Source organism: Orcinus orca, chromosome 11 (assembly GCF_937001465.1).
Source record: "Orcinus orca chromosome 11, mOrcOrc1.1, whole genome shotgun sequence".
Classification (NCBI taxonomy): domain Eukaryota; kingdom Metazoa; phylum Chordata; class Mammalia; order Artiodactyla; family Delphinidae; genus Orcinus; species Orcinus orca.
Genome location: NC_064569.1, coordinates 87,340,227 through 87,364,537, shown reverse-complemented (window position 1 = coordinate 87,364,537; position 24,311 = coordinate 87,340,227). Strand labels below are relative to the sequence as shown.

General features: G+C 38.9%; 1 protein-coding gene across 4 annotated transcripts in view; it reads right to left on the bottom strand.

Moving 5' to 3' along the window:
- RFX4 (regulatory factor X4) overlaps nucleotides 1-24,311 on the bottom strand; it is a 166,013-nt gene that overhangs the window by 47,723 nt on the left and 93,979 nt on the right. For all 4 annotated transcript variants that reach the window (XM_004269419.3, XM_033427560.2, XM_049694413.1 and 1 more), the window contains one exon: nucleotides 18,338-18,501. In XM_004269419.3, coding sequence (XP_004269467.1) covers nucleotides 18,338-18,501 — 164 coding nt within the window. The remainder of the gene's footprint in view (nucleotides 1-18,337; nucleotides 18,502-24,311) is intronic.

The following is a 24,311-nucleotide window of genomic DNA, read 5'->3' as shown; positions in this document are numbered from 1 at the left end:
CCCCTCCTGCCTTCTCAGGAACCTTCCACTGCTGACTGCTCCTTCTCCTGCATATTCACCTTTTCCTCTCTCTTGATCATTCCTCTTGTCATTTTAACATGTTCAAAAATGTCTCACCTTAAAAACAAAAGACCGTCTTCTTTCCTCACTCTATCTCCTCAAGCTACTATCCTCTTTCTTCCACTTCACAGACATACTTCTTCAGAGTTGTCTAGACTCTCCGTCTCCTCTTCTTCACCTCCCATTCACTCCTCACCTCACTCCTGTACCTCCGCCTACAAAGCTCCCACCCAGGCAGCAACCTCCTTCCATGACACAAACCCATAGATTCATTTTGGTCCTCACATTGCTTGACATCTGGCAGCATTGGGCTCCGTTAGCCCTTCCTCCTTTTGGTAACGTTTACTTCACTTGGCATTTGTGACCCCTCCATCTTCTGGCTACTTCTCCCCAGTCACAAAGCTCAGCCCCCCCTACCTGGCCATTACATCGTCCAGTTCTTCCAAGTCTAGTCCTGGGCCCTCTCTTATCACACTGTATTCCTTCCTTGGATAGTTTCTCCATGCCCACAGCTTCAGTCACCATCTCTAGAACTCTGGACCAACTGCATGCAGGACACGTCCATTTCAAAGCCCCAAAAGGTCCATCGAACTAAACATGTCCAAACAGAATTCATCATTTCCCCATCAGACCTGGTTCTTTTCTGTGGTCTCTATTTCAGTGTGCACTCTACTTTGTTGAGTTTTGTTTTTAACATTTTTATTAAGAAAAACTTCAAACCTTCAAATACCCATGACCCAGCATCAATAATTAGCAACATTTTGCCAGTTTAATTTATCACATGCTTCTTTTTCTTTTCTAGAGTGTTTTAAGTGAATTCAAGATGTTATGCATTTCTAACTGACAAGTTTTAAATATGTATTTATATATGTACATACATGCACAAACACTTAAAACCACCATGCCATTGTTATACCCAACAGAATGAATAGTAGTTCCTTCATATTATCTAATGCTCGGTCTGTACTCAAATTTCTCTATTCCTCTCAAAGACATCTTCTAGTTTGTCTGAATCAGGATCCAAACAAGTTCCACACATTGCATAAAAGATATAATTGCCTTGTTCTATTTCTTAAGCCTTTAAAAAAAATTCTATTTCATGCCATTGGTTTATTGGCAACATCATGTTATTTGTTCCATGGAATGCCCCACATTCTGATTTGGTTGATTTCTTCCTTGTAGTGACACTTAACTGTTCATTTATCCTGTGTGCTTCCTATAAACCGGGCACAAAAGGAGGAAAAAAAGAAACAAAAGCTGAAGGAACTAACAGAAAACAACTAGCAAGATAGAAGATTTTAATCCAACCATGTAAATTAATTACATTAAATATAAAGGTCTAGACATAGCAACTAAAAATTAGAAACTGTCATATTGGATAAAAAAGCAACACCTCATTATATGTTGAGAATATGAAATCTACTTTAAGTATGAAGACATAGAGTAACGGAGTGGAAAAAAGATATACCATGCAAACACTAATAAAAAAAAAAAGCTGGAGGGGCTTCCCTGGTGGCGCAGAGGTTGAGAGTCCACCTGCCAATGCAGGGGACGCGGGTTCGTGCCCCGGTCCGGGAGGATCCCACATGCCGCACAGCAGCTGGGCCCGTGAGCCATGGCCGCTGAGCCTGCACATCCAGAGCCTATGCTCCGTGGTGGGAGGAGCCACAACAGTGAGAGGCCCGTGTACCGCCAAAAAAAAAAAAAAAAAAAAGCTGGAGTAGCTATCTTACTAATCAAAGTAAACTTCTGAACAAGAAATATTACCAGTGATAAAGAAAGGTTTTACATTATGAAAAGCAGGCAATTCATCAAGAAGTCACAACAATCCTAATGTGTATGTACTTAATAGAGCTTCAAAATACACGAAGCAAAAACTGATAGAAGTAAAAAAAGAAATAGACAAATCCACAATTATTGTTAGAGACATCTATATTCCTCTCTTGGTAAACAATAGAACAAATGGACAGAAAATCAACAAGGGCATAGAAAACATAAAAAATGCTAACAATAAACTTGACCTAATTGACATTTATAGAACATTCCACCATATGAGAGCAGAATATACAGTCTTTTCAAGTACACATGGAATATTCACCAACATATTCTGGGCCACCAGACAAGTCTCAAAAAAATGTGAAAGAACTGATACAATACAACATATGTAACCTGACTATAAGAAAATTAAACTAGAAATAACAGAAAGATATGTCGAAAATCCTGAAATATTTGGAAATTAAACAACTCACTTCTAAATAACATGAGTCAAAAAGAAAGTCACAAGGGAAAATATTTTAATTGAATTAAAATGAAAACATAACATCAAAATTTGTGGGATGCAGCTAAGCAGTGATTAGAGGAAAATTTATAGCATTAAATGCTTTATTAGGAAAGTAGAAAGATTTATAATCAATGACCTAAGCTTCCACTTAAAGAAAATTAAAAAAGAAGAGTATATTAAACTCAAAGCAAGAACAAAAGATAAAAGCATATATTGATAATATTGAAAACAGAAAAACAGTAAGAAACCAAAGAAATCAGAGAAACTAAATGATGGCTTTTAGAGAAGATTAATAACATTGATAAACCTCTCGGGACACTGACCAAGAAAAAGAAAACATGATATAAACTACCCACATCAGGAATGAAAAAAGGGACATCACTACAGATCCTACAGATATTCAAAGGATAATAAGGAAATACTATGAACACGTTTAAGCTCATGGATTTAAAATTTTAGATAAAATTCTATACAAACTCTTACAGAAAAAGGAAGAGAGGGACTCATTTTATGAGGCCAGGATTACCCTGATACCTAAACCAGAAGACACTAAAAGAAAATAAAACTAAAGATCAATAACTCTCATGAATGTAAATCCTCAACAAAATATTAGCCATTCAGTTGTAGCAATTATACATATGTATGAAACTATCATGACCAAGTGAGTTTACCCTGGGGATGAAGGCCTGTTTCAATATTTGAAAGTCAAACAATGTAACCCACCTTATTAACAAACTAAAGAAGAAAAACCATATGATGATCTTGGTACAAAAAAGCTTTTAACAAAATTCAAAATCTTTTCATGATAAAAATTCTCAACAAACTAGAAATGGAAAGGAATTTCTCCAACCTGATAAAGTGCATCCATAAAAAAAACCTATGGCTAGCATCATTTTTATAATGAATACTGAATGCTTTTCCTTAGGATCAGGGAAAATGCAAAAATGCCACCCCTACTTAAATGGGGACATCATTTGAGAGGTGCAATAAGACAGGGGGAGAAAAGAGTATACATATTGCAAATCAAGACATAAAAGTGTCTTTATTCCTAGAGTACATGATTATACTCATAGAAAATCCCAAAGAATCTACAAAAAAGCTATTAGTCAGTGAGTTTAATAGGATCTCATACAAGATCAACAAACAAAAATCAATCATTTTTCTTCAACTATCAATGAACAACTGGAAACTGAACATAAAAAATAGTAGCATTTACAATAGCACCAAAACCCACAAAATAATTAGATATAAACCTAGCAAGATATGTACAAAATCTATTTGCTAAAAACTCCAAAACTATGAAACACCAATGAAGAATATTAAAGAGGACCTAAACAGATGGAGAGATATACCACATTCATGGATTGGAAGACACAATATAGTTAGGATGTCAATTCTTTCAAAATTTATCTATAGATTCAATATAATCCTAAACAAAATTTCACAGAACTTTTTGCAGATTCTTTGAACTTAATATGCAGAAGCAAAGGAACAGTTTTGAAAAAGAAGAACAAAGTTGGAGCACCCATTCTAACTGACTTTAAGACTTACTACAAAGCCACAGTCATCAGAACAGTGTGATATTGGTGAAAGGAGGACATATAAAGGAAAGGAACAGAATTGAGAGTCCAGAAATACACACACACACACACACACACACACACACACACACACGGCCAAGTAAGTTCCCACAAAACTTCAATGTAATTCAATAAATAAAAGTTAAGTCTTTTTAACAATTGGTGCTAGAATATTTGGACTTTCATCTGCAAAAAGCAGAAATGAACCTTTATCCCTACACCTTACACCATATGGAAAACTCAAAATGAACGAATGTAAAGTCTAAAAAATTATAAAATGTAAAAATTGTAAAACCTAAAACATCTAGAACATAATCTAGGAAAAAACTGTGACCTTTCTTGGCAAATGATTATTAGATATAACACCAAAAACAAAATCCACATCATAAAATATTGATAAATTGGACTTCACCAAAAGTTGAAAATTCTGCTCCTCAAGTGATAATTGTGTATAACATGAAAAGCCAAGCAAAAATTGAAAGAAAATAGTTTCAAAACACAACTCTGGAAAAGAACTTGTACCCAGAATATATAAAGAATTCTGCAACATCCATTTATGATAAAAAGTCTCTGGAAGGTGGGCATAGAGGGTACATACCTCAACATAATAAAGGTCATATATGACAAACCCATAGCTAATATCATACTCAATGGTGAAAAGCTGAAAGCATTTCCTCTAAGATCAGGAACAAGACAAGGATGCCCATTCTTGCCACTTCTATTCAACACAGTTTTGGAAGTCCTAGCCACAGCAATCATACAAGGAAAAGAAATAAAAGGAATCCAAATTGAAAAGGAAGAGTAAAACTGTCATTTTGCAGATGACATGATACTATACATAGAAAATCCTAAAGACAACACCAGAAAACTCCTAGAGGTCATCAATGAATTTGGTAAAGTTGCAGGATACAAAATTAATGCACAGAAGTCTCTTGCATTCCTATACACTAACAACAAAATAGCATGAAGAGAAATAAAGAAAACAATCCCATTTACCATCACAACAAAAAGAATAAAATACCTAGGAATAAATCTACCTAAGGAGGCAAAAAACCTGTACTCTGAAAACTATAAGATGCTGATGAAAGAAATTGAAGATGACACAAAGAGATGGAAAGATTTACTGTGTTCTTGGACTGGAAGAATTAATAATGTTAACATGGCCATACTACCCAAGGTAATCTACAGATTCAATGCAATTCCTATCAAAATACCCATGACATTTTTCACAGAACTAGAACAAATAATCCTAAAGTTTATATGGAACTGAAAAAGATCCAGAATTGTCAAAGTAAACCTGAGAAAAAAGAAAAAAGCTAGAGGTGTAACCCTTCCAGATTTCAGACTATACTACAAAGCTACAGTAATCAAAACAGTATGGTACTGGTACAAAAACAGACACATAGTTCAACAGAACAGGATAGAAAGCCAGAAATAAACCTATGCACTTATGATCAATTAATCTACAACAAAGGAGGCAAGAATATACATTGGAGAAAAGATGGTCTCTTCAGTAAGTGGTGCTGGGAAAACTGGATAGCTACATGTAATGAAATTAGAACATTCTCTAACACCATATACAAAAATAAACTCAAAATGGATTAAAGACCTAAATGTAAGACAGATACTATAAAACTACTACAAAAACATAGGCAGAACACTCTGTGACATAAATGGCAAAACATTTCTTTTGATCTGTCTCCTAGAGTAATGGAAACAAAAGCAAAAATAAGTAAATGGGACCCAATTAAACTTAAAAGCTTTTGCACAGCAAAGGAAACCATAAAGAAAATGAAAAGACAACCTATGGAATGGGAGAAAATATTTGCAAACGATGCAACCAACAGGGCTTGATTTCCAAAACATACAAACAGCTCATATAGCTCAACAACAACAAAAAAACAAACAACCCAATCAAAAAATGGGCAGAAGACCTAAACAGACATTTCTCCAAAGAAGACATACAGATGGCCAAATAGGCACATGAAAAGATGCTCAACATCGCTAATTATTAGAGAAATTCAAATCAAAACTACAGTGAGGTACCACCTCACACCAGTCAGAATGGCCATCATTAAAAAGCCTACAGATAACAAATGCTGGATAAGGTGTGGAGAAAAGGGAACCCTCCTACACTGTTGATGAGAATGTAAATTGGTGCAGCCACTACGGAAAACAGTATGGAGTTTCCTCAGAAAACTAAAAATAGAATTACCGTATGATCCAGCAATCCCACTCCTGGGCATATATTCAGACAAAACTATAATTGGCAAAGATATATGCACCCCTATGTTCACAGCAGCACTATTTACAATAGCCAAGACATGGAAACAACCTACATGTCCATTGACAGATGAATGGATAAAGAAGATGTGGTACATATGCACAATGGAATACTACTCAGCCATAAAAAAAGATTGAAATAATACCATTTGCAGCAAAATGGATGCAACTAGAGATTATCATACTAAGTGAATTAAGCCAGACAAAGACAAATGCCATATGATATCATGTATATGTGGAATCTGAAATATGGTACAAATGAACCTACCTACAAAACAGAAACAGATTCACAGACATAGAAGTTGCCAAGGGAGAGGAGGAGTAGGAGAGGGATGGACTGGAGTTTGGACTTAGTAGATGCAAACTATTACATATAGAATGGATAAACAACAAGGTCCTACTGTATAGCACAGGGAACTATACTCGATATCCTGGGATAAACCATAATGGAAAAGAATATAAAAAAAGAATGTATATATGTGTATAACTGAGTCACTTTGCTGTACAGCAGAAATTAACACAACATTGTAAATCAACTATACTTCAATTTAAAAAAAGAACAAATTACTGTTACACACAACAACATGGATTATGCTAAGTGAAGTGAGTCATACTCAAAAGGCTACTTACCATGTGATTCCATTTATATAAGATTCTGGAAAAGGTGAAAGTATAAGCACAGAAAATAAATGAGTGATTGCCAGGGGCTGCCAGTGGGGAGAGGCACTGACAAAATAAGCGAAGTTTTTGAAGTGATGAAACTATTTTGTATTTTGTTGTATACACTAAAAATGATGAATGTTAATGAATATAAGGTATACTTCAATAAACTTGAATTTAAAAAATAAAATTAAATTAAAAGCTATAAAATATAAATAATAATATAAAATAAACTGACAGAACTAAGAACAAAAGTATCTGTTGTATCAATAAATGTATATGGGCTGGACTTACCTTATAAGAGAAAAATCAGATTGGATAATAAAACAAATTCTAATGGTTCTGTATACAAGTGAGTTATAAAGGTTAAAAATAAAAGAGTGGGCAAATGTATTCCCTCAGATGAAAACAAAAAGAAAATAGAGGTCATGATTTCAATACCAGACAAATTGAATTCTGGGCCAAAAAAAATTAAATGAGACTTTATAATGCTAAGAGTACAATTTACAATGAAGATGTTGTAATTCATAAGGAAGGCATTACAACTCACACTGAAGACGAAGCAATTAGAAATATCAAAGCACTAACATTCAAAAACAAAATAATAGGAAATACAAGGTGAAATAGGTTGGCACACATTAGAAATCAGTCTTTAACTTACTAACCTTTCTCAGTCCATAACAGTCTAAGTGGACAAACACTAAGACAACACAAGAACTAAATAACAATAAATTTGGTCCGAATACATATATGTCAAAAAGTCTGTATGAAGATACAGAATGCTTCTTCAGATGTAACAAAACTGACCATATATTAGACAACAAAATCTAAGCATAGTCTCAAAAGAAGAAATAGTTCAGAAAACAGTCTAATCACAAAGCAGTAAAGTTAAAATGAATAACATAACCAGGAAATAATAACTCCAAACAACTGGATATTTTTAAATGCTCTATTTAAATTCTTAGGACAAGAAGGAACTCCAAATCAATGTTGCAAAATATCTAGAAAATAACAGTATTAAAATATTACATATCAAAACCTATGAGATAGGGCTTCCCTGGTGGCGCAGTGGTTGAGAGTCTGCCTGCTGATGCAGGGGACACGGGTTCGTGTCCCGGTCTGGGAAGGTCCCACATGCCGCAGAGCGGCTGGGCCTGTGAGCCATGGCCGCTGAGCCTGTGCGTCCAGAGCCTGTGCTCCGCAACGGGAGAGGCCACAACAGTGAGAGGCCCGCATAACGCAAAACAAACAAAAACAAACAAACAAACAAAAAAACCCAAAAAACCTATGAGATAAAGCTAAAATAGTGCTCAAAGGAAAAAGCCGAGCCTGAAATACTTATGTTACTAACCAAAACTAAAAGAAAGTACATAGGGACTTCCCTGGGGATGCTGTGGTTAAGAATCCACCTGCCAGACTTCCTTGGTGGTGCAGTGGTTAGGAATCCGCCTGCCAATGCAGGGGACATGGGTTCAAGCCCTGGTCTAGGAAGATCCCACAGCTGCGGAGCAATTAAGCCAGTGAGCCACAACTACTGAGCCCACGTGCTGCAACTACTGAGCCTGTGTGCTACAACTACTGAAGCCCACGCACCTAGAGCCTGTGCTCCTCAAGAGAAGCCACCATGATGAGAAGCCTGTGCACCACAATGAAGAGTAGCCCCAGCTCGCCGCAACTAGAGAAAGCCCGTGCACAGCAACGAAGACCCAATATAGCCAAAAAAAAAAAAAAAAAAGCAAAAAAATTCAGAAAGAAAAAGAAAGTAAATACATCAAACATCTATTTTTTGGTCAATTTTTTTGGTCACTGATATAACCCAACTTCCTAGATCTGAGTCAGACACATAGGAGACACTCAATAAATACATGTTGAATAAATGAGTAACAGAGTAAACTTAAGAAAGGAAAAGGAGTTAAAAAAATAAAGGCAGGGCTTCCCTGGTGGCACAGTGGTTGAGAATCCGCCTGCCAATGCAGGGGACACGGGTTTGATCCCTGGTCCAGGAAGACTCCACATGCCGCGGAGCAACTAAGCCCATGCACCACAACTACTGAGGCTGCACTCTAGAGCCCGTGAGCCACAACTACTGAGCCTGCATGCCGCAACTACTGAGGCCCCGTGCCTGAAGCCCATGCTCCGCAACAAGAGAAGCCACTACAATGAGAAGCCTGCGCACTGCAACGAATAGTAGCCCACGCTCACTGCAACTAGAGAAAGGCTGCACGCAGCAACAAAGACCCCATGCAGCCAAAATAAATATATAAATTTATTAAAATATAAATTAATTAAATAAAGGTAGAAATTAATATGTGAGAGAAAAAGAAATAATACCAATAAATACATCCAAGAGCTTTTTCCTTGAAAAAAATTAAACAAATTAGGTAACCTATTCACAAAGAAATGGCAGAAAACACAACTATGCAAACAAAAATGCAGTAAAACAGAAATAATCACAGACACAAAGGGAACTCAATGAATCTACAAACCCACTTTGTTCAACCCTAAGCAGGTAAATTTAAAGATCTGGAAGAAATTGATAATTTTCTAGGAAAATATAATTTACCAAAACTTACCTCAGAGAAGATAGAAAACCTAAACTGACCAATTACTATAGGAAAAAAAGAAGAAAAATTTCAAAGATTTACTCCTGCAAAACACTTGGCCCAGATGCCTTCAAAGAGAAGTTAATTCTGTGTAATCTTCAAGAGCAAATAATTTCAATGCTATTTAAACTGTTTCAGACCTTAGGGAAAAAAGTAGGGGCAGAGGGAACCTTCCAGATTCCTTTTATGAAGCAAAAATAACGTTGATACCAACAACTGACAAAGATTCAACAAAAAAGAAAAGTGCAAGCCAATCTCACTTCTGACTCCTGATGCAGAAATCCTAAATAAAATAGAAAATAAAATCCTGAAACACATTAAAGAAAATAATAGACTATGAGTAAGTGGGTATATTCTAGGAATTCAAGAATGGTTCAATATTAGGATATGGGTAATATGATCACTTCTATAGATGATGGAAAGCATTGGATAATATGCAACAACCATTCTTCATCAAAAGTTTAATGAAATAAGAAAATACAGATAATCCTTAGCATGATAGAATATCGCATTCTTAATCCAAAGCCAGCATCATGTTTAACTGAGAAACAATAGATGCATTCTCATTAAAGTCAAGAGCTTTTAACATGTTCTTGAGGAATAAGCCAACATAATTAGATAAGATAAATAAATTAGAAAGACATTTTTAGATAATATAATTCTAAACCTGGAAAATTTAAGAGAAGCCCCCAAAAGGAATACAACATTAAGATAGTTAAATTTAAAACAGTCAGGTCCAAAGAGAACAGACAGAAACCAATAGCTTTCATATATATAAACAACCACCAGTCAAGAGATATGGAAGAAAAGACTGAATTTACAATAGCAACAAAAAAAAGTAAGAATGAATTTAATTTTAAAAATATATATGATTTATATGAAAAAATATTTACAACATTCCTGAAGGCCACAAAATTTAAGACCAGAATAAATGGCAAGGCAAACAGTGTTCTTTTCTAGAAATTCTCAATACCATAAAGATATAATTCTCCCTAAATTAATCTATAAGTGTAATGTAATCCCAATGAACATACATACATTTATATATAGATTTTTATATGTATATAAATACTTAAATAGACAAACTGACGCTAAAGTAGTTAATATGGAAAAATAAGAGACAATAATAGGAAAATTCTACAAACAGAAGTAAGTATGAGGAGCTAGCCTATCAAATATTAAAATATGTTTAAAAGCGCAAAACTTAAAGACAGTGTGACCCTGGAACATGAATATATACAAATATCTATGGTATAGCCTAGCAAGTCTAGAAATAGCACCAATATATATAATATTTACTACATTAAATAGGAGGCACCTCAAATCTGTGACGAAAAAATGGAATAGTTAACATATGTATGGGGATAGGGAGAGCTGTTGGGGAAAAAATGAAGCCATACTTTACATCTTACACAAGGATGAATTCCAAATTGTATAAAAGTTCAAAAGTACAGAATCAAAGCATAAAGTTTGTAGCATAAACCAAGGGAAAATTATTTTGTAACCGGAGTGGGAAAGACTTCTAAAACAATGAAACAAAATCCAGAAGCCATAAAAACAAGGACTGATAAATTCAACTACACAAATATATTTTCTGTATGGCAAAAACAAAGGAACAAAATGAGAAAAGATTTGCAACTCTTATTACAGATAAATGGTTAATATTTCTAAAAAATAAAGAGCTCTTAAAAATCAATGAGATAGCCTCATATACCAGAGGGCAGACAGCAGAAGCAAGAAGAACTACAATCCTACAGCCTGTGGAACAAAAACCACATTCACAGAAAGACAAGATGAAAAGGCAAGGGCTATGTACCAGATGAAGGAACAAGATAAAACCCCAGAAAAACAACTAAATGAAGTGGAGGTAGGCAACCTTCCAGAAAAAGAATTCAGAATAATGAGAGTGAAGATGATCCAGGACCTCGGAAAAACAATGGAGGCAGAGATCGAGAAGATGCAATAAAAGTTTAACAAAGACCTAGAAGAATTAAAGAACAAACAAACAGAGATGAACAATCCAATAAGTGAAATGAAAACTACACTAGAAGGAATCAATAGCAGAATAACTGAGGCAGAAGAACGGATAAGTGACTTGGAAGACAGAATGGTGGAATTCACTGCTGCAGAACAGAATAAAGAAAAAAAAAAGACAAGAAATGAAGACAGCCTAAGAGACCTCTGGGACAACATTAAACGCAATAACATTTGCATTATAGGGGTCCCAGAAGGAGAAGAGAGAGAGAAAGAACCCAATAAAATATTTGAAGAGATTATAGTCGAAAACTTCCTTAATATGGGAAAGGAAATAGCCACCCAAGTCCAGGAAGCCCAGAGAGTCCCATACAGGATAAACCCAAGGAGAAACATGCCAAGACACATAGTAATCAAATTGACAAAAATTAAAGACAAAGAAAAATTCTTGAAAGCAGCAAGGGAAAAATGACAAATAACATACAAGGGAACTCCCATAAAGTTAACAGCTGATTTCTCAGCAGAAACTCTACAAGCCAGAAGGGAGTGGCATGACATACTTAAAGTGATGAAAGAGAAGAAACTACAACCAAGATTACTCTACCCGGCAGGCATCTCATTCAGATTCGATGGAGAAATCAAAAGCTTTACAGACAAGCAAAAGCTAAGAGAATTCAGCACCAGCAAACCAGCTCTACAACAAATGCTAAAGGAACTTCTCTAAGTGGGAAACACAAGAGAAGAAAAGGACCTACAAAAACAAAAACAGAACAATTAAGAAAATGGTCAGAGGAACATACATATCGATAATTACCTTAAATGTGAATGGATTAAATGCTCCAACCAAGAGACACAGGCTTGCTGAATGGATACAAAAACAAGACCCATATATATGCTGTCTACAAGAGACCCACTTCAGGCATAGGGACACATACAGACTGAAAGTGAGGGGATGGAAAAAGATATTCCATGCAAATGGAAATCAAAAGAAAGCTGGAGTAGCAATACTCATATCAGATAAAATAGACTTTAAAATAAAGAATGTTACAAGAGACAAGGAAGGACACTACATAATGATCAAGGGATCAATCCAAGAAGAAGATATAACAATTATATATACACCCAACATAGGAGCACCTCAATACATAAGGCAACTGCTAACAGCTGTAAAAGAGGAAATCGACAGTAACACAATAATAGTGGGGGACTTTAACACCTCACTTACACCAATGGACAGATCATCCAAACAGAAAATTAATAACAAAACACAAACTTTAAATGACACAACAGACCAGATAGATTTAATTGATATTTATAGGACATTCCATTCAAAAACAGCAGATTACACTTTCTTCTCAAGTGTGCACTGAACATTCTCCAGGATAGATCACACCTTGGGTCACAAATCAAGCCTCAGTAAATTTAAGAAAACTGAAATCATATCAAGCATCTTTTCTGACCACAATGCTATGAGATTAGAAATCAATCACAGGGAAAAAAATGTAAAAAACATAAACACATGGAGGCTACACAATACGTTACTAAATAACCAAGAGATCACTGAAGAAATCAAAGAGGAAATCAAAAAATACCTAGAGACAAATGACAATGAAAACACGACGATCCAAAACCTACGGGATGCAGCAAAAGCAGTTCTAAGAGGGAAGTTTACAGCAATACAATCCTACCTAAGAAACAAAAAACATCTCAAATAAACAATCTAACCTTACACGTAAAAGAACTAGAGAAAGAAAAAAAAACAAAACCCAAAGTTAGTAGAAGGAAAGCAATCATAAAGATCAGAGCAGAAATAAATGAAATAGAAACAATAGCAAAGATCAATAAAACTAAAAGCTGGTTCTTTGAGAAGATAAAATTGATAAACCATTAGCCAAACTCATCAAGAAAAAGAGGGAGAGGACTCAAATCATTAAAACTAGAAGTGAAATAGGAGACGTTACAACAGACATCGCAGAAATACAAAGCATCCTGAGAGACTACTATAAGCAACTCTGTGGCAATAAAATGGACAACCTGGAAGAAATGGACAAATTCTTAGAAAGGTATAATCTTCTAAGACTGAACCAGGAAGAAATAGGAAATACGAACAGACCAATCACAAGGCATGAAATTGAAACTGTGATTAAAAGTCTTCCAACAAACAAAAGCCCAGGACCAGATGGCTTCACAGGTGAATTCTATCCAACATTTAGGGAAGAGCTAACACCCATCCTTCTCAAAATCTTCCAAACAATTGCGGAGGAAGGAACACTCCCAAACTCATTCTATGAGGCCACCATCACCCTGATACCAAAACCAGACAAAGATACTACAAAAAAGGAAAATTACAGACCAATATCACTCATGAATATTGATGCAAAAATCCTTAACAAAATACTAGTAAACCGAATCCAACAACACCTTAAAAGGATCATGCACCATGGTCAAGTGGGATTTATCCCAGGGATGCAAGGATTCTTCAATATACGCAAATCAATCAATGTGATACACCATAATAATAAACTGAAGAATAAAAACCGTATGATCATCTCAATAGATGCAGAAAAAGCTTTTGACAAAATTCAACACCCATTTATGATAAAAACTCTCCAGAAAGTGTGCGTAGAGGGAACCTACCTCAACATAATAAAGGCCATATACAACAAACCCACAGCAAATGTCATTCTCAATGGTGAAAACCTGAAAGCATTTCCTCTAAGATCAGTAACAGGACAAGGATGTCTACTCTCACCACTATTATTCAACATAGTTTTGGAAGTCCTAGCCATGGCAATCAGAGAAGAAAAAGAAATAAAAGGAATACAAATTGGAAAAGAAGAAGTAAAACTGTCACTGTTTGCAGATGACATGATACTATACATAGAGAATCCTAAAGATGCCAGCAGAAAACTACTAGAGCTAATCAATGAATCTGGTAAAGTTGCAGGATACAAAATTAATGCCCAGAAACCTCTTGCATTCCTATACACTAATGACAAAAAATCTGAAAGAGATATTAAGGAAACACTCCCATTTACCATTGCAACAAAAAGAATAAAATACCTAGGAATAAACCTACCTAGGGAGACAGATGGCCTGTATGCAGAAAACTATAGGACAGTGATGAAATAAATTAAAGATGATACAAACAGATGGAGAGATATACCATGTTCTCGGATTGGAAGAAGCAATACTGTGAAAATGACTATACTACCAAAGCAATCTACAGATTCAATGTAATCCCTATCAAATTACCAATGGCATTTTTTACAGAACTAGAACAAAAGATCTTAAAATTTGTATGGAGACACAAAAGACCCCAAATAGCCAAAGCAGTCTGGAAGGAAGAAAACGGAGCTGGAGGAATCAGGCTCCCGGACTTCAGACTATACTACAAAGCTACCATAATCAAGACAGTATGGTACTGACACAAAACCAGAAATATAGATCAATGGAATAGAATAGAAAGCCCAGAGATAAACCCATGCAACTATGGTCAATTAATCTATGACAAAGGTGGCAAGGATATACAATGGAGAAAAGACAGTCTCTTCAGTAAGTGGTGCTGGGAGAACTGGACAGCTACATGTAAAAGAATGAAATTAGAACACTCCCTAACACCATACACAAAAATAAACTCAAAATGGATTAGAGACCTAAATGTAAGACCGGATACTATAAAACTCTGAGAGGAAAACATAGGAAGAACAAACACTCTTTGACATAAATCACAGAAAGATCTTTTTTTGATCCACCTCCTAGAGTAATGGAAATAAAAACAAAAATAAACAAATGGGACCTAATGAAACTTAAAAGTTTTTGCACAGCTAAGGAAACTACAAACAAGACAAAAAAACAACCCTTGGGTTTCCCTTGTGGCGCAGTGGTTGAGAGTCCGCCTGCCGATGCAGGGGACACGGGTTCATGCCCCGGTCCGGGAAGATCCCACGTGCCGTGGAGTGGCTAGGCCCATGATCCATGGCCGCTGAGCCTGCGTGTCCGGAGCCTGTGCTCCACAATGGGAGAGGCCACAACAGTGAGAGGCCCGCATTCCACAAAAAAAAAAAGCAAAAAAAAACCAACCCTCATAATGGGAGAAAATATTTGCACACGAATCAACATACAAAGGATTAATCTCCAATATATATAAAAAGCTCATGCAGCTCAATATGAAAAAAACAAACAACCCAATCCAAAAGTGAGGAGAAGAACTAAATAGATATTTCTCCAAAGAAGATATACAAATGTCCAAGAAGCACATGAAAAGCTGCTCAACATCACTAATTATTAGAGAAATGCAAATCAAAACCACAATGAGGTATCACCTCACACCAGTTAGAATGGGCATCATCAGGAAATCTACAAACAACAAATGCTGGAGAGGGTGGGGAGAAATGGGAAACTTCTTGCACTGTTGGTGGGGATGTAAATTGATACGGCCACTATGGAGAACAGTATGGAGGTTCCTTAAAAAACTAAAAATAGAATTACCATATGATCCAGCAATTCCACTACTGGGCCTATACCCAGAGAAAACCACAATTCAAAATGACATATGTACCCCAATGTTCATTGCAGCACTGTTTACAAAAGCCAGGTCATGGAAGCAACCTAAATGCCCATCCACAGACGAATGGATAAAGAAGTTGTGGTACATATATACAATGGAATGTTACTCAGCCATAAAGAAGAACGAAATTGGGTCATTTGTAGAGACGTGGATGGATCTAGAGACTGTCATACAGAGTGAAGTAAGTCAGAAAGAGAAAAACAAATATCGTATATTAACGCATATATGTGGAACCTAGAAAAATGGTACAGATGAACTGGTCTGCAGGGCAGAAATTGAGACACAGATGCAGAGAAGAAACGTACGGACACCAAGTGGGGAAAGTGGTGGTGGTGGTGGTGTGATGAATTGGGAGATTGGGATTGACATATATACACTAATATGTATAAAGTGGATAACTAATAAGAACCTGCTGTATAAAAAAATTAAATAAAATTTAAAAAAAGAAATCAATGAGAAAAACATCAACTACCAAATAGAAAAATAGTCAAAGGATAAGAACAGAGAGTTCATGGGAAAGAAATAGAAATCACTCTTAAAGACATGAAGAGATATTCAACTCCATTCGTAATAAGATAAATGCAAATTAAAACCTCACTGAGACAAGTTTAAGTCACAGACCCTTTGAACCAGGAATTCAGCCCTTTAGGAATTTATCCTGCACATATACTCTATGTAGTAGGATGAAGGGTTGTTCCCCCCCATAATACGTCCAATTGGAACCCGTGAAGTTGACCTTATATGATAAAAGGGGCCAGGAATTCAGCCCTTTAGGAATTTATCCTGCACATATACTCTATGTAGTAGGATGAAGGGTTGTTCCCCCCCATAATACGTCCAATTGGAACCCGTGAAGTTGACCTTATATGATAAAAGGGGCTTTGTGGATATGCTTAAATTAAGGAGCTTGAGATGAAACCTTGGATTAACTGGGTGGGCCTCAGATCCAGTGACAAGTGTCCTTTCGGGAGACAGCAAGACACAGAGTGGGAATCAATGTGAAGATGGGAGGCAGAGACTGGAGTGATGCAGCTACAAGCCAAGGATAGACGGCACCCATGAGAAGCTGTGAGAGAGGCACAGATCAGATCCTCCCTCAAAGTCTCTGCAAAGAACCAACCCTGACAACCACTTGATTTTAGACTTGTGGCCTCCAGAACTGTGAGGGAATACGTTTGTTGTTTTCAGCCACCCAGTTTGTGGTACTTGGTTATTGCAGCCCTAGGAAACTAACAAACTGCACCATGTAAAAGAATGTACTAAAAACATCATTCATCACAGCATTGTAATAGGACAAGATTGGAAACATCAAGACAACTAATTTGACTCAACACAGAGGAACAATATGCAGGTGTGAAAAAGAAAAAAAACACCTCTTTATAGACTGATGTAAAAATGCTCTCTGTAGCAGTCCCAACAGGAAACAGATGCCACTCAAAACACTAGAGTTTGTTTATAAGGGACAAGTCATAAAGGCGTGGATAGGCATAGGAGAACCCATAAAGGTGACCGCTGCAACCAGGGGTTAGGGTCAGCAGGCTCTCATCCACCTCATGACGAAAGGACAACCTGGAGGGAGAGAGGCGGCCTGGAAGGCAGCAGAGCCCAGTGGAGGTACGTGGCCAGCGGGGGGTGACCTCATAGGGAGGGAGGTAGGGAGGCAATCTCCTGACTTCACTCTCCTCCCTCCCTTTGATGTCCCTTCTGACCCCCTCCCCACCACCAGCGGATCAGGGCTGGAAGCCAGAGGGAAAGGGAGCCCCGTAAGGAGTTCCATGCAGTCCACCCTCCCCACCTACCCCTCACCAGGCAGAAGGCAGCATGGAACACAGCGGAGCCTGCATCTGAAGGGGCACAGAAGCTGCCCAACACAATCTCCAAGACTTGTTTTTTTGAAACAAGGTATAGAACAGCATATGTAGTATGTCATCATTTGAGTAAGAAAAAGTATATGTCATGCACTGGTTACATGTGCATAGCAGATCCGGACGGGGCCCTAAGAAAATGACTGTATTTGATGCTCTGGGGAGAGGACCTGGGTATGTGGGGAAGAAGATTAGGAGACTTTTCACTGTGTAACATATCATCCTTTTTGAATTTTGAGTGATACAAGAGGTTCAAAATGTTAAATTTTATTTATACTGGAAATACTAAATTTTATTTATATTCAAAAATATAAATAAAATTTAATATTTTAAAGTCCAATATTAATGGTCTTTACAAGGGAGGCCCCCAGACAGTACATGGTTCTATTCAATAAATGAGAAGCAGGAACAATACCTGCTGAGGACCAGCCATGAGGGGATATGAGAAGAAGCGTGCCCACCTGTCAGGTAATGCCTGCAGCACAGTGGGCATCAGCACTCCGGAGATAGCTTTGTAGAGGATGGAGTCACACACGCCGACGATGTTCACCACCGTGGAGGAGCCCAGCACGGGCAGCATGTGGGGCGGCATTCCTTGCCAAAAGTGCAGAAGGAAACTTTGAACCTGTATCAACCCACAGAGAGAAGAACCGTTGAGGTTACACAAGGCCCTCCCAGCAGAGCCCCGGGACTCAGCCAAGGCCAGCCCAGTCCACAGCGCTATTCTCTTCTCCCCTTGCAGCAGCAGAGGCCGTCCCAGCCTGGGTGGCTTACGAGGCCCCGGAAGGTCCTCCTGTCCCAAGTCTTCACCCTGCCCGTCTGGGTGCATGCCCCCTGCTAGAGAAGCACTTGGCCTGGCAGCCTGGGGTCTATCCTGCCCTGGGAGACAGCAGTAGCAAGTTAACCCATCTGCCCCTTCATGCTGAGCGTGGTCTGGGTAAAAAGTTTAAGAAAGGGAAGGTGGGATGTTGCTTCTAAAAAGCTCAGAGCACTACAACTATTCTTTGGGCCTGTTGGTGCCTCGGGGACCCCAGGGTGTTCTGGAAAGGAAGGGAACATTGTGCGAGTTGCTGGTAAGAGGACTGTGTCTAGGAGGAAGAAGAGTACGTGTCACAGACAGAAGTCTCCTGATACAATCTTGTGCGCCCCCAAAATGGATAAAGTGCAAAGGCCTCTTCGTGGCCAAATTCGAGCACTTTCTCAAAGAGCCCTTGGTGCAGCCTCGGCTGGCTAGCGTCATTATGGGACGCTAGACGGTGCCATCTGGACAGTAAGGTACGAGGACACCCAAGCCCAACCACTAGCACAGGACAGAAATCTAGCGGGCACTCAAAATGGAGTTATTGTTATTAATACGAGGAGAGCAGGCCCCCTACCCCTGTATCTTCCAGGGTCTGAGTCGGAGGTCAGGGAGAGAGCAGGTGGGGGTGGGACAAGATAAGGGAAGGGAAGTGACACAGTAGAAGATGGGTATCTGGTACGTATAATAACATTAAAGATACCTAGACTTTGGCTAACACTGAGGAGTGACTCATCTTAAAGTTAGGGAACAAATAATTGAAGTTTTGTGAATTCTTACAAGCTCAACTTGGTTCCTGTACTATGTATCTTTCTTTCCTCCACAGATGGGCACTCCTGAACCCTTGTGTACAGCACTTCCCACATCCCTGGTTCCCCAAATCGATCCTGACCCAAGGCAGGAGGTCATTTAGTACCCAAGTCTAACACTTTGGAGGTGGTATTGTTACTGGTGTCAGCGTTATGTATTTATTGAGTGCTACTATACGTCAGGAACTTAGCACAGGTTCTCTCAGTTAATACTACAGCTTAGGATCACTGCTCCCTTTGTGTAGAGACATTAACTTATTTGTCCAAAGCCAGACAGCAAGTCAGGGAATGGATGAATTTGTCTTTTCACAAATCGGTCTAGTTGCTAGTTTGCTCTTCACGTGGGCTTCTACCCCATTCCTGAGACCTATGCCTCTTCTTGGACTGCTGCCCACATCCCAGCTTTCTGCCCCAGCCTGGGGACCTGCAGTTGTCCTTCAAGCCCCTCTTAGAAGTAGGGTCTTACTTTCCTTTGACCAGGCTTCCTCTGACCCCAGCTTGGTGACCTGAGCTCAGCCTCGGATGGACAGAATTCCCTGATCCCCACGGCCAGGCTGGAATTCCCAGCGTAAACACTGGATGGGAGCCTTTGGGGGTGAGGAATGAGGAGAAAAGCATGCCCCCTGACTTCCTAGAGGGAAAATGGTAATTTCCAAAAACAGGATCAAAGTGGTAAAGGAGGTCAGGTTTGTAAATTATGAAACTCAAAGTCACAGTTCTGTTAATTCCACGAGAGTGAAAATATTGCAAAGTTTACAATGAGATTGAAAATTAAAACCAACAAAAAAAATCCAAATGAGTGAAGCCTGCCTTCCAGGGTTCTAATCCTGTCACCACTACCAACTAGGGGTATAATATCTCTATGCCTCAGTTTCTTTACCTGTGAAATGGGAATAAAAGTAGTATTTACTAGATTTTGGTAAAGATTCCTAAAAAGTACTTATTACAGTGGTTGGCACATAGTAAATGCTCAATAAAGGTTAGCTGCTATTATTATTACTATTATTATTATTTGTATCATGGAGGCACTACAACTATGAGGCCCAAGAAATCAGTGCACTGCCCTAAGACATTTGAGACACCCTTGCCTACGTTTCTGAGCGTCACCCAGCCAGGATCCCCATGGTGGCTCTGCTCACGTGTCAAGGTTCCTGTTCTTATTGGGACACCTGGTGGCTGACTGCTGGTCGCCTTGGGCCTGGAGGTGGCCACATCTCTTAGACAAGGTGCTTACCCTCCGGACAACCCTCTGCTGTCTCCGGATCCCATCTCATCCCTGGGCACTGGCCTCTGGCCAGGTCCTGGACCTCCCTGCCTGTCCTTCCAACTCTGAATAAGCATTGCCCAGTTGATTCCTAGTATTTGGTAGATTCTGAATTCATTTGCCTTTCTAAGCTCTCCTTGCATGTAGCCCTACTCTTTTTTTTTTTTTTTTTTTTATGAGTAGTCAATTTCCAGCAGAAATTCTGGCAAACATTAGCTGCTGTGTACATTAAAACAAATCTGTAGAAAGTCACTCTCATTAGCAGCCATCTGTCTTTTTCAAGTCTGTTCAAGTGGCACAGGGAGCCCTGATCAGTCCTGGTACCAGGGCAGCCTTTGTAGAGGGCATATTATCCAGTTTTCACCTCCCTTCCTACTCTGCATTTAAGAGCATTTAATGTCCAGTGGACTAGTTCCTCAGAGTGAGAAGGAAAAAAAAGGAGGGAGAACAGTGTAAAGCTCAAGGGCTGATACTTGGAAGTCAGGGGTGAAATGGACAGACACAGTGTTCATATCAGGAGGCTGAGCCAACAGGACCTCCTGATAGACTAGATATGAAGCGTGAGGGGAAAAGAAGAACCGAGGTTTGTGGTTTGAGCAATTGTGTGTGGTAGTGGCAATCTAAGACTTGGGAAGAACAAATCTGGGAGTGAAAATCAGAGCTCTGATTAGACCACCGTAAGTTAGATGGCAAGTCATTTGAATCTGGAGCTCGGACTAAACGAATATACAAATATGAGAGTTACCAGCCTTTACAAAATGGAGATGGTGTCTTCCTATCAGTAGGATGAAATAAGATAACTTGTAAGATGCCTGGCATGATGAAGGCATTTAACAAATGGAAACATAATTAGACAGAAGGGAAAAGTTCTCCTCACTCCTTGCAAGCATAAATGGTGGGCGAATCAGGGGTAAATGATTGAAAATGATTGTTTAAACCAAGTTTCCTGGATTATCTACTTTAGTCCCTTGAACTCCCAGCCCTTTTTCTCTCTGTTCAATGAAGTATCAGGAGATGATTTCCTTAAGAATACCTAAGTAAGTTTTCTATTTCTTTTCCATGCCTATGTTTAGTTCATTCCTAATATATTGGCACCTTGTGGAAACATATCTGATGACTTCCAGTCATGGGTACTTAATTGCTACAGTGTTAAAAGGAACTTGACAAAACAATAACTACCAAAATACCTACCACGTATTATGCTCTGAGTTTGAAATCAGACACTTTATCTATACAATTTCCATGTAATCATCACAATTTTACTGTGAGGTAGATATAGTTATTATCTCCATTTTACAGAAAAAGAAATTGAGGCTCAGAGAGGTTAAATACCTTGCTCAAGGTCACAGGCTAGAAAGTGGTGAATTTGGGATCAAACACAGGACTATCTGGATTTTACAGCTCTCTGTGCAATGTAGTTTGGAGAAGGCTTTGCAGCAAGTCCCCTACCTGCAGACTTGGACTCTTTGTGCTTGCCTGACAATGCTATAAGTCTGTGGCGGTTTTCCATCCATCCACCCATCCACCCATCCATCCATCCATCCACTCACCCACCCAAGAAACATTTACTGAGAGCCTGAGAGTATAATTGACCTGGATACAGTAGTAAGCAAGACAAACAAGGTCCCTGCCCTCAAGGGCTTCCATGGTGGTGGTAGGAGACAAACAATGAACAAGCAAACAATAAGATAATGTAAGATTGTAATACTAGTCTACATTGTGACCTCAATGGATATTAAAGATCTTGAAGACCTGAAACAAACTACACCCTCAAAGTGTACCAGATGCATCCACCATTTATTTACCAATGACTTTTCTCAGCTGTAGGAGAAAGCCATGCCCATCAGAGGTAAAATACCCCCCTTCATTCTTTCGTGTTTGGGTGGAATGAACAACATCTCGATCAGCCATCTCAAAAACGGCCACCAAATACCCCTGCCCAGGGGTAGAAAGAAATACTGGACCAGCAGTGTTAGGTGACAAAGATCTAACCTACTGTGCGACCTCTCTTAACTCTCTGGTTGACGTATCTGACGAGAGCAAGCATTTGTATGACCTTTTACCAGGCATTGTCTTATCTCCTCCTTCCAGTAATCCTGTGAACTGGATAGGCAGGGATGATATTTTTATCTTCGTTTCTAGGATGAGGAATTGAGCCACGTCTTGAATCCAAGCCTAAGCTCTGAGTCTAGCACTTTTCCCGCAGGAGCACTCAAGCCCTCACAAGGTTTCTGGACCATGTATTCTGCATCCTAATTACTGGTGTGCGTGCCTTTTTTTCCCCTCAAGACCGTGTCCTGTCACCCCATTTCTGGGGGCTAGAGCAGCATATGGCACCATTAGATGCCCAACAAGTGTTGGAATTGATGAATGGAATTCAGTGAAGTGAGATGATGATCAAGTTTTGAGATGTATAAAGCTAGATATGAACATAAGGGAGGACTGTCACCAGTTTTGTTGTTAGTACTTTTGTGGCAGAGAGGGACAGCTATCCACCAGAGCTCCTCTTCTCTAGTAGTATAAGCTGCCGCCCAGTGAGGGGCCACACTTCCCAGCTCCCCTTACCTCAAGGTGGGGCTGTGAGACCAGCTCTTGCCAATAGACTATGGGCAAAAGTGATGCATTTTATTTCTGGGCTGACAAGGTTAAGAAAGGGGATGTCGTCCCTGTAATCCTTTTCCCCATCCATCAGCTGAACAGGGGACTCCAAGGCTCTAGGGCAGGGTGTGGCCACAAGGTAGAAGAAGCCTGGGTCCCTGAACCACCCCCAGAAACCAGCCTCCCAACCAAGGGCGTCCACGTTGGATTGTGACATGTATTGTCTCACTGTGTTAAGACTTGGGGCTTATCTGTTACAGAAGCCAGTGTTGTCTTAACCAGTCATGAGTCATGGTTTGCCCAGATCTCAGTGCACTGTCTTTGATTCGTGAGACATAGCCAAACTACAATACGAGAGAAAGCAGTGAGTTTGCTTTCTTTAAAAAGAAAATAATTCCACGTAAATGGTCACTCAAGGAATTTGGGGAATTTAAGAATCTAGTGGATGAAAGTCAAGAGCAGGAAGAATAGTCCTTCTCTGCCAACACGCTGCCACCTCTTCTGGAGCCATGTCTAAGAACCAAGCGACAGCTCACATACGGTGGTACCGCTGCTACACTGGGCTCCTGAGGGAACAGTAAACAAGGTGCGCAAGTACCGGCAAGTGCTCAACAAGCATTCACTGCCTTACCTCATCCTCTTCCCCTCCATCTCCAACAGCACATGCCCCCCTAAAACACACAAAAAGGGAATCTCCAGCATCTTTTTCACCAATAACTACTGATTTTTATAGCCCCTGTAGAGCCTGGGTTATCTTCCCTGAAATTGAATGCCCACACCTGATCTCAGGGTGGTGTCTTTGGTTTAGTTTAGTTTTTTTTTTTTTTTCCTGCCTGAAAGGCATTTTCTTTCAACAGAAAGGCCTCAGGTTTATGGGGTGAAATGTGCGGTTTCCTGCCATCCTGTTGGAAGATTCTTTTGGATGGCATTTTAGGCAAGAAGATTTTATTGTCTCTTTGGTTATA